Genomic DNA, 11,730 nt, shown 5'->3' on the forward strand with positions numbered 1-11,730 from the left:
GTTAATTTAGCCATTTATAATTTTATATATAATTAAGCCTACCTCAAGACTTTGACAGACTAATGATTATATATAACTCCAAACAATATTATTTCACCTTGGGATGCACTTCCTATAATCTAAAAAAATTTCAATATCAAGTTCTTAAAATCTCCGAAATTGCTCTTTTTTTTTTTTTTTTTAAAATGCTGAAATTGCTTTTATTTCATGCACTATAGCCTTCAAATTTAGTCTTAAACTCCTAATAGAAGCAAAATTAAATTAAAATAACAAGTGTATAAAATAAAATAAAGAAAAAATAAAGTAAAAAGAAATTCCCTATCATATCAGAAATTGACGAGGGTAGTAAAGGGAAAGCACAGAACAAAAACAGAGCAAGTAGTTGGATGACCCAAAAATACCCCTTTTTATATGAATTTTGATGTATAATTCAATTACCCTAAAAAAAATCCTCTTTGAATCGCCAACAATCTTGCTCAACTCTTAGCTACCCTTTTGCCCCTGCAAATTTATCTCTTCCCTTCCTCTACCCTCCTCCTATAAGGTGCTGTCTTTTTACCCAATTTTTTTTTTGTGCCCGCCAAAATCTATTTTGATTCCCTCTTTCTAAACTTATTCTATCTTCTCGAGCCTATTTTTTTTCAATTTTGTTTGCTAGATCTGTAATTTTTGTTTAATCAATGTCTCATTCTGTTTGTGTTTTGATTTTTCAGGTGATTTCTGAGGTGGATTTTTATAAAGTTCGAATCTTTCCACAATTTGGAAGATACCCAGATCAAGAATTTGGTGATTCTGTAATTTCTGCTTCTAGAATTCGCTGTTTCTGGTAATTTGCTCGGTATTCATCTATGGATTTTTCAATTGTTCCTAATATTTTTCCTCCAATTGATGCTTAATTGGTTAATGATATATAGGGTTCCAAAGATTGTGATTGATTTTTGTTATTAGTTCATTTAGATCAAATGTAATGTTGAAATCTTGTTTGTAATTGGGTTTTCAGTGTGTTTGCTGGAATCTTGTTGCTGAAGCTGAATATCTGAACTGCTTGACTGTTGCTTGATGAGTCTTGTTGAGTAAATAGGAGTGGGAGTGATATGGAAGATTAATTTCTATTTGGTGTGAGTCAATTTAGTTGTGGGCTCATGGAAGACCGCGATTTGGTTATTGGGTCGAGTCATGGTTTTCCTAATGTGAAACAAGAATATGGATTTTTTAATAACCATGAATTTATTTCTAGTCAAAATCATGGTTTAGGGCATGGGAATTCTTTACCTTTAGAAGAGAACCATGAGATTGAATTAGATGTGCAACATGACAATGAGCATGATTTGGGATTAGCTCATGAGCAGAGCCACCATTTGACTATTAGCCAGATTGATGAGGATAATATGAGTCCGCTTCAATTAGTTACTCGTGATTATGATCAAGATGATGGATATAGTCATGAAGATGAGGCTGAATCAAATGTAGGTTCTAGTGGACAGGTGGTAGACAAAGGGAGTTTTGAGGAGCCGGGTCATCAGTTGTGTGCTACAGATGAAAGTCATAAGTTAAATCACTTAGATGTTTCCGATACCCATGATTATGATAAAAGCCTTGAGATGAATGGCAACCATACTCAAGAGATGAGCATCACTCCTACTTCAGATTTTGAAATTGGGGTGCCTGAGATGATTTACTCTGCGCCTCCTATTGTGCAGTCACGGTGTGTTGTTCAAGCGCCTGACCATGAATTGCATGTGGGACAGGAATTTCCTGATGTGCAGAGCTGTCGTAGGGCACTTAGAGATGCAGCCATCGCCCTTCATTTTGAAATTCAGACTGTCAAGTCTGATAAAACTCGCTTCACTGCCAAATGTGTCAACGAGGGATGCCCTTGGAGGATCCATGCTGCTAAGCTTCCTGGTGTTCCTACATTCTCAATTCGAACCCTTAACAGTAATCATACATGTGATGGTTTAACTCATCTTGGCCATCAACAAGCCACTGTTGAATGGGTTGCTCATTCCGTGGAGCAGCAACTTAGGGAGAATCCAAATTGCAAGCCAAAAGAAATATTGGAAGAGATCCACCGGGTTCATGGAATTGCTTTATCATACAAGCAAGCCTGGAGAGGGAAGGAACGAATCATGGCTACTGTCCGTGGATCATTCGAGGAGGGATATCGACTCCTTCCTCAGTATGTTGAACAGATTGAACGAACAAATCCAGGGAGTATAGCAGCGGTGTTTCCCAATCCAGAGGATAACTCTTTCCACCGGCTGTTTGTGTCGTTTCAAGCATCAATTTATGGTTTTCTCAATGGATGTCGCCCCCTTCTTGGACTTGATAGGATTGCCTTAAAGAGCAAATACCTGGGGACCTTACTTCTGGCTGCTGGTTATGATGGGGATGGAGCTCTATTCCCTTTAGCTTTTGGGGTAATTGATGAGGAAACTGATGACAATTGGATGTGGTTCCTCTCTGAGTTGCATAGTTTGCTCGAGTTGAATACAGAGAATATGCCAAGGCTAACCATCTTGTCTGATAGGCAAAAGGGTATAGTTGAGGGGGTGGAAGAAAATTTCCCCACTGCATTCCATGGGTTTTGTATGCGACATCTTAGTGAAAGCTTTCGTAAAGAGTTTAACAACACCATGCTCGTCAATCTATTTTGGGAAGCTGCTCGGGCCCTTACTGTCATCGAGTATGAGACCAAAATTCTTGAGATTGAGGAAATTTCATCAGATGCAGCCTATTGGATCAGACGGCTTCCACCACGCTTATGGGCCACTGCATATTTTGAAGGGACGAGATTTGGCCATTTAACAGCTAGTATGGCTGAATCAGTGAGCCCATGGATTCTAGAAGCTTCTACTCTCCCAATGGTTCAGATGATGGAGAATATAAGAAGGCAGCTGATGACTTTGTTCAATGAACGGCGTGAGGTAAGTATGCAATGGGCAAGCACACTAGTACCAAACGCAGAAAGACAGGTGGCAGAAGCCATAGAGCAAGCTCGGACTTACCAAGTTCTCCGAGCTAATGAAGCTGAATTCGAAGTTATATCCCATGAGGGGACCAATATTGTTGATATCAGAAATCGTTGTTGCCTTTGTCATGGATGGCAGGCATATGGATTGCCGTGTGCTCATGCTGTAGCGGCTTTACTTTCTTGTAGGCAGAATGTTCACCGGTTTGCTGAGAGCTGCTTCACAGTTGCTACTTACAGAAAGGCTTACTCCCAGACTATTCACCCTATTCCAGATAAGACCCTGTGGAATGAGGGCAATAACAATAACAATAGTTGTACTGACATCATCTTGAGCCCGCCTAAGTCACTTCGGCCACCTCCACGTCCCAGGAAAAAGCGTGTCCGGGCTGAAGACCGAGCTGGCCCAGTGAAGCGAGTTGTGCACTGTAGCCGTTGCAATCAAACAGGACATTTTAGAACCACCTGTGCAGCTCCTATATAGATAATTAAATGCATGATGATTCATCATCTTTATTTTCCTTGCTATGTTTTTCTGTAGTTGCATTAAGAGTTCATTGTACTTCAGTATCAGGCTCTGTTATTAGTTCTAATACAACAAGAGTTCCAGTTGAGTGCAACTAATTCTGGCAATTTTAATTGATTTGTTCATAGCAGTTTCATTGCTATATTTCTTAGTTGAAAACGATTCATGTAACATAAGTTTAATAAGTATTATAGTAAAAAGTTGATATCTCGTATTCTGAAATTATATACAAGTATATGGACAAATTCAACATGTTTTCACGTGACTGTTTTATCACTCCGTATAAAATTCAAAGTAGGGATTGTGAATACACTGAATAGTAATTACAAAGAAGGTTTTTTTTATATATGGAGCTACTTTTGCTTGACTTTTTTTTGACGAACCAAACCAAATTCTTTTACTTGCTATTTCTTTGTCTATATGGCCTAAATAACCTTATTATTCTATGTCATGTTGTATACACGAATGTACTTAGTATAATCAGATTTACATATTAGTCAGAACCTACAATATTATAAATCAAAAGCCAAAAGACTATAGACATAATTAATCATTTTCAATATGCTTGACTAGTGTTAAAGTCAATTTTTTTCCTAATTACATATATGTTTTAGGAATTATAATTGAACAAAAGCAAAGTAAAATGTTCTACTGATCTTAGTAAAAGTTGTCTATGAATAATGTATTATCCCTTGTGCTACAATTTACCCTGCAAGTATGGGCTTCAAAGTTGTAAAATAATGGCTTCGGAATAATGATGATAATTGACACTAAAATTGTGACACTTGGTCACCGTTACCATCTGTGCACTAGTATCATTTAACAAGTAATTTTTTGTGTCACTACCAAAGAAAGGTTTAGAATGATGATAGTGAATTTTAGCTTACTTTAACATACTCCATATTAAGTAAAATTGTGTTATGTTTTCTTACTATAAGGCTTTTATAGAAGAGGTGGATGAACTTGAATTATATATATATATATATATATATATATATATATATATATATATATATATATATATATATATATATATATATATATATATATATATATATATATATATATATATATATATATATATATATATATTTTATTTAAGTAAGATGAAAGACTCTATTGAACCGGCACCTCTCACAGGTTAAACCAGTCCAGCTCCGTGGGACAACACTTGAAAGTAGATCGGGGGGGGAGGTAAGGAAATTTATATATTCCCAAGCAAAAGTAATTGGTGGGGCTCGATCTTGTGACCTCAAAATCACAAGGTGAGTTCCAACTTGAACTATAATGGACTTTAGTTTAAACTTGTCGAAAGACAACGAGTATTGTATACAACATATATATCTATTTTTACCAAATCGTATATGGAGGTCTCTATTCGCAAAGGGGAGATTTCTAGTTGATATCGGGTGACATTATAAAGGAAACATGGTTGTTTAAAACAATTTATAGAAGAGTAACAATTCTAAATCAAACCTATTAAATTAATTATTATTGTTAGAAATTAGATAAGTTAGGTCAGTTTCACCTCATGACTTTTTTATAAAATAAAGCAATATCATCATTTGTTTGCTTGTTTTAAGCAAAAAATTTTATGTCATTGAAATCTTGATTAGTGGGTTTGAAATAAAATCTAGAAAAATGAGCACAACAAAAATTAAAGGAAATAATTCACAGTACTTTTGAAAGGTTTGACATAACTTTGTTTTATGAATAAGTTAAGAAAAATGTCAATTAATATAATATTTTGATTCTGCAATAAAAAGAATATATCTTTTACTTCCCACTAGAGTAAAGAGATGGAGAGCTAATTTGATGCCAAGCTTAAATGCCAAGCTTAACCCTTTCAATGCCCTTTTGAGGTAAAAGGCTTACAGGATAAAAGTCTGGAAAAAAAATGGAAAATAACAGTAGATATTATAGCTTTTAAAATTTCTTTATGTATTTTTTACTTATGTTATACAAGTATACTAGTCTAACTTTGAATATAAAGACATGTGTTTTTGTCTGAAATTATATTTAATTTGTATTATTATTGGATTCTTATGTGCTCTTCATTCATCCTTTATTCCTTTTAGCTATGAAGACATACAACTTACCTCCTCGACCGATCAAGTAAGTCTTGTACTTGTATATAATAGGTGTATTTTATTATTTTACGTCATATATGATAAACTTCATCACCTCTTTGCACATGCAAATTAATTAAATTTAAATAAATTCAAGTGACTAAATATGTTGTATATTGTACCATGATGTAACTTTTGTATACAAGTTTTTGCATGACTACTATTTTTTAATTGATTAATTGGAATGGAAATACGGAATTAAGGTAGAAGTATACTTTGACTGCAAATGGATTATGAAATAGAAGGTTATATAAAATTTGGTCATTAATAAGCGGAAGGTCTCTAAATTAAGGGCTTGTTCTCATGCAATTATTTTCAATTTAGTTTAGTTCAGCTCAGCTCTAATAAGTTCAGTTCAATTCAGTTCAGCTCCTGATTTCCTTCTCTTTTAAAATATTCATTTACTTCAGTTCAACTCTAATAGGTTCAGTTCAGCTCAGTTTAATCAATGAGAACAGGACCTAAATTTTACCAAATACATGGTTCTTCTCCTTAAAAAAGATTGATAGCCCGTCAAAAGATAATTGAAATTAGCAATTAAGTAGACCTCATTTTGTTGAAATTGAATTAAAGGGTCTATTAATATTTTAACAATGATAGTGACACTATAATATAGGGTAGTAAATTATATAATTAGGAGTTATATTTTTTAAATTGGAATGGATTGCAATTATATTGCCACAAAGGGAATCTACACCTTTAGTCTAAATTGGAATTCTTATCATCATTGACACTCTCTAATTGGTTTTGGTACAAAAACATATTAATGAATAGGTCTATATTATTGGCCAATTTACTTATTGTAACATTGAATTGAATATCAGCTCTTTAAACCATGATTTATCATATTATTAATATGTACTATTCAGGAAAAAAATATAAATATATTAATATATACGTACAATAAACAAGTTCTTCTTAATAATTCATACAAAATTATAAATTATTTCTTTATGTCAAAAATATCTTTTTTAATAACCTTCTAAACTTTCTTGTTTGAATACAGTTGTTTCCTTTACTTTTTCATCATTCTTGAAAAGATTGCTTCTTATAATTATTCCGTCCATAAGTATTTTTCAATTGAAGGGTGCATAGAATACCGGTCCAATATACAGAAAAACTGGTTTTATTTGGGAAAAGGGTACAAATTACCTAACTATTAGTAATGTAAATGTAACAAATGAAGTAGTCCAACTTATCGTTTAGTGACAACCAAAAGAAATGAAGTCAAACTAGTAATTTAATTAATAATTAACTAATTATGTGAACAATAAGTCAGAATAACGTACTTTTGCGTGTGAACAAGGCATTTTTTGAGGTGCTGTAGAAAGTGGACTTATTTTCATGTGTCACAAATAAAAAAAAAAAGAACTTATTCTTACATATAAAGGGAGGACGGACTTCACACCTTTAATTTACAACTTGAATAATATTGATAGATTATAATGCATGGAACAAATAGTAGACCTTATTCTCATTCTCATTCTCATTCCATTTCTCTCTCACACTCAAACTCAAACTCAAACTCAAACTTTTCCTTATTGTGAATCATGGTTGAGGGTAATGTTGTTTGGCTCGAAGTCTTTCAGTTATTGATATATTTTTAATATGAATGATTTCGGACCAGGCTTCATTCCTCTCAACATACACATGTAGGTTAATCTTCATATGGTGCATACTACTACACCACTGGTAGGTTCTAAGAAGGTTCAAATGTACACAACCTTACTAGCAACATTAGCAGATGCATGCTATTTTGAGCAAAACATATAAAGTGAGTTTCTTTAACAAAATCAATGTTTTATGCTTCCTTTACTAATCAAAGTGTGGTTTCATTCTTTTTTCAAGTCCAAAATGTGGTCTTCTCATCTTCTTCAGTTAAGGTGTGAATATATTTGGTGATTTTATAATTCTAAAAAGGCATTAACAATAATTTTTTTGGCTTTGGAATTTATTTATTTTGTTTATTTATTTATCTTTATTCAGGGTTTTTATGTTTTGAGTTTCAAGAAAATGTGAACATTTGATCTTCTGTCAAAGGGTGAGCTGTTGCAAGAAGTGTTAAGAGTCAATAAGAATTACTACCTCCGTAAACGGTTATCTGCAACAATGGTACCGTTCACGGAGGCCTAAGCAAAACTTTTAGTGGGTTGTTTAAAGTGGGTTATGCTTAAAGTACAAAGTGATTAAAAGTGTAGGAAGGGGTCCCGGTTTTTTTAAAAGAGGAGAGAGAGGCTGCCAATTTTTGGGGCCAAATTTTCCCCCCAAAAATTTTGTGCCAACTTTTAAAAATTTCAAAATTCACCCAGATTTTTTCCCTCTTACCTGAATTTGCTGGCTAATAAAACAGGGGGTATATAACCCACCAGCCAGACATTGTTACTTAGTACAAGCATTCATAACAAACATTTCAAATGTTTTTCCAAATTACAACATTCATTGTTCACAAAAGTTAGCACTTCATTTTCTACCTAAACCTAATTACTCCTACATCATTAGCACTGGATTAGCAGCAAATCAGCACAGCGCTTCAAAATCGGCCCACTTCATAAGCAGTCCTGCATCCTGGGAACTCAGATAAATTAGCATAGGCAACATGGCAGAAAATTCAACTGATGAATTTTTCAGCATTCACCACATACTCAATGATGAGAGCAACATGGAACATAGTCAGACAAGCAGCATGGAAGGGGCTCAGTACCAGGACAACACTGGTCCAGATGATGAAGCAACCCAGCAACCAACAAGCAGAAAACAGCTCACAGTTTCCAAGAAAAGGGAAATTGTAGATGAGTATCTACTGAAGCTACAGGGGGGGAAATACCAAGGGGTTTTGTATCACAGACAGCCAGGAAATTCAATGTGCACAGGTCCACTATTCTCAGACTATTCAAAGACATCAAAGCCCAAGTGGAAGTGGGGAATGTCATAGATGTCAGAAGCAAGAAACTTGGCAAAACAGGACCAAAACCAACAGAATACACAGATGAATTTCTGCAGTCTGCCCCACTATATAAAAGGGTCACTGAGAGAAGCTATGGGGCTGCTCTTAACATTTCACATACAACCATCCACAAATTAAAAAAAAAAAAGGCAGGCTGAGAACACATACTAGCACCAATCATCCAGCATTATCATCCAACCACAAAATAGCAAGACTCAAATGGGTTTTAAGGCATCTGTTGCCTGCTACTCAAAATGAGGACCCATATTTTGTTGACATGCAGCAGGTAGTGCACATAGATGAGAAGTGGTTCTTCTTGAACCCAGATACAAGAACATTCTATCTATTGCCTAATGAACCAAACCCCTACAGGTGCCAATAGTCCAGGAGGTTCAAGATCAAAGGGATGTTCATGGCAGCTATAGGGAAGCCAATCTTTGACAACCATGGAGGACTGAAACATGATGGGAAATATGGAATTTTCCCTTTTGTTTATGAGAGCACAACAAAGAAAAAAAGCAAAAACAGAGAAGCAGGGGTAGTGGAAGTGAAGGCTACACATAATGTTAACAAGGAAGCCATAAGGGAAATGCTTTTAACTAAAGTAATTCCTGCCATTAAAAGCAAATGGCTAGACCATCTATCTAAGGATGTATGGATTCAGTGGGATAATGCCAGACCACACCAAATTCCTAGGGATGATGAATTTCAAGAAGCATGTCAATCAAATGGTTTCAACATACAATTCATTTATCAACCAGCTCAATCCCCTGATTTGAATGTCTTAGATTTAGGGTTGTTTAATGTGATACAATCAATTCAATACCAATCATTTCCTAGAAATCTAAAGGAACTCATAGAGAAGGTAACAGAGGCTTATGAGTTGTTCAACCCAGTGTTGAACAAACGTTGTTGGATAACTTTACAATGCTGTATGGAAGAGATACTGAAGGACCAAGGGGGGAATAATTTCAGCCCCCCACACAAAGGGAAGAAAAGATTGGAAAGACTGGGCATGCTACCTGAAGTGCTACAAGTGGACAGGGGTTTGGTTCAACAAACTGTTGAATACCTCAACACCATTTTCATTCCAGCAGGTGAAGTGAATCAGGAAGATGAAGCCATGCAGGTGGATGCAGACTAAACACAAGTGAATCAAAGTAGCAAGGACCAAGTCAGACTGCCACACATAACCATTGAATGCAAGGTAGTTTATTTTGATTTTTGTATGGGACTCTATAGTTAGGTGTATTTTGTTATCAAAAACAAGTTTATTGTGAATGTAGGGCAATCAAGACTACTATCCTTTTAAGATGTAAAAGCTTTTGATAAATTTTATACTTCATTTGTGTCTTGTTTACTTCAATTCTATGATGCACACACACACAACTGAGTCTATCAGAAGGTGTTATGATATTTCACAGAAATTGCACAGTGGTTACCTCAACAACAACTTACAATGGAAGTTGTTGGAGCAATACCAACTTATGAATTTTATGCATCAAATGAGTCCCTTCATCATTTAGATCTCTCAAACACACAAACAATATCTTGGGACTCCAAATACATATGGGCACAGGCAGCTCACAGGGGGACTCAAAGTGGGACTCAACAGAAGAATCATCACCCACATAGCAACAACACCATGCCCATCATAACAGAAACCAATGTACACACAAACCAGGGGACACACAATTTGGCAGAACACATAAATTATACTCATTGGCATGATCAACACCATTACCCATAAATCAACAACACCAACACACACATAGCAGAAATCAGGGTTAATCAACATGTCCCCAGAAACAGCCAACAACCATATCCCAACAACCATAGCATTCAAGTTCACAACAAACTAGGGTAAAACAACATAACACAAACCAGGGTAAAACAAAAAAACAAAAAAAAAATTGATTGAAGGGATAGAACATTGTTACGCTGTTGAATTATGCACAGGCTTAGGTGGAAGGGTTGCTAACCCCACTCATCTTAGCAGCACCATCATCAGGGGACTCTGCACGCTCCCTTTTTCGGCCAGACAAGATCTGGGTAGATCTACCCACAACAACCACTTCTGATGTGGTTTTCTCCAGCGGCAGGGCAGCAGAAGGGGTTTTAGAACCATCGCCCTTCACAACATCAAGATCAGGAGCCTCTTTGCTCAAAACCTCACCCTTTTTGCCCAGATCTGAAGCATTAGACCCAACACGTTCATCATCAGACTCGTATGGGGTTAGCTTTGAACCCCCACGATTGTTACGCTTCATATCCAGGTACATAGCCGTACGCGTACCAATTAGCCTCATCTTCCCAGTTCGTCGTTGACATTTGTAGGTTGCAATAACATCCTGATCTTGTTTTCTGTTGTTTGGGGGACTCATGATTTTAGGGTTTTGACAGACAGATGTAGATGAGCACAAAGATCTAGAAATTTTAGGGTTTCAACCAACGGAGGGAAAGAGGGAATCAGGATAAGAGAGAGAATGAGGGTCGCTTGAACGAAACGACACCAGATGCAAAGTGAAGCCTTCCAGAACATTTTCCAGAAGTTAGAGAGCGTCATTAATGGAGGTTGTTGAAGCTTCATTGAAGAGGGTAGGTGGGGAGATGAATTGAATATGATGGGAAATGAGGTGAGTGAGGGGATTTTGGTGGGAATCATTAGGGTAGATTGATTGTTTATAGGGATAAGTAATAAGATTAGGAAAGTAGGTTAAGTTTTAATCAGTGTTTTTAAAGGGCATTTTCGTAATTTCAGATGTTAAAATTTAACCAAAAATGGAAAAATATCAGTTTGTTGCACATAATATGAAGCACCTACTTTTGGTAAATGTTGCAGATAACCGTTTACGGAGGTAGTACTTTGTTTGTTATATATGGACTTTGAATCTTGTAGCTTTAATTGTGGACAATTTTTGTTTTTTTTAATTAATCTAATTTGTCAGCTGTGAGATTGACTTCATATTATTTTGCAAAAGAAAGCAAATCATTTCAAGTATTTTTTACAGATTTTAATTTGAAAACACATGTTTTTGTTTTATTAATGATAAAACAGTAGGCATTTTAAACCAAGGTACGTATGTTATAAGGTTATGCACACATATTATATAGTACTCCGTAGTATGTTAGGTAAAATTAAAGCATTAACAAATTGATT

General features: G+C 35.4%; 2 protein-coding genes across 2 annotated transcripts; both read left to right on the top strand.

Annotated features, from left to right (window-relative positions):
- The first annotated feature begins 231 nt into the window (after positions 1 to 231).
- On the top strand, positions 232 to 3,656 carry LOC110728929. Its single transcript, XM_021908592.1, has 3 exons — positions 232 to 544; positions 714 to 826; positions 1,001 to 3,656. The coding sequence occupies exon 3, from the start codon at positions 1,143 to 1,145 to the stop codon at positions 3,453 to 3,455; it is 2,313 nt and encodes a 770-aa protein (XP_021764284.1). The 5' UTR covers positions 232 to 544; positions 714 to 826; positions 1,001 to 1,142; the 3' UTR covers positions 3,456 to 3,656.
- A 5,326-nt stretch (positions 3,657 to 8,982) lies between these two features.
- Positions 8,983 to 9,714, top strand: LOC110729031. The gene has a single exon (XM_021908732.1). The coding sequence runs from the start codon at positions 8,983 to 8,985 to the stop codon at positions 9,712 to 9,714; it is 732 nt and encodes a 243-aa protein (XP_021764424.1).
- Positions 9,715 to 11,730: the final 2,016 nt, after the last annotated feature.

This window comes from Chenopodium quinoa, unplaced genomic scaffold, assembly GCF_001683475.1.
Source record: "Chenopodium quinoa cultivar QQ74 unplaced genomic scaffold, ASM168347v1, whole genome shotgun sequence".
NCBI lineage: Eukaryota > Viridiplantae > Streptophyta > Magnoliopsida > Caryophyllales > Amaranthaceae > Chenopodium > Chenopodium quinoa.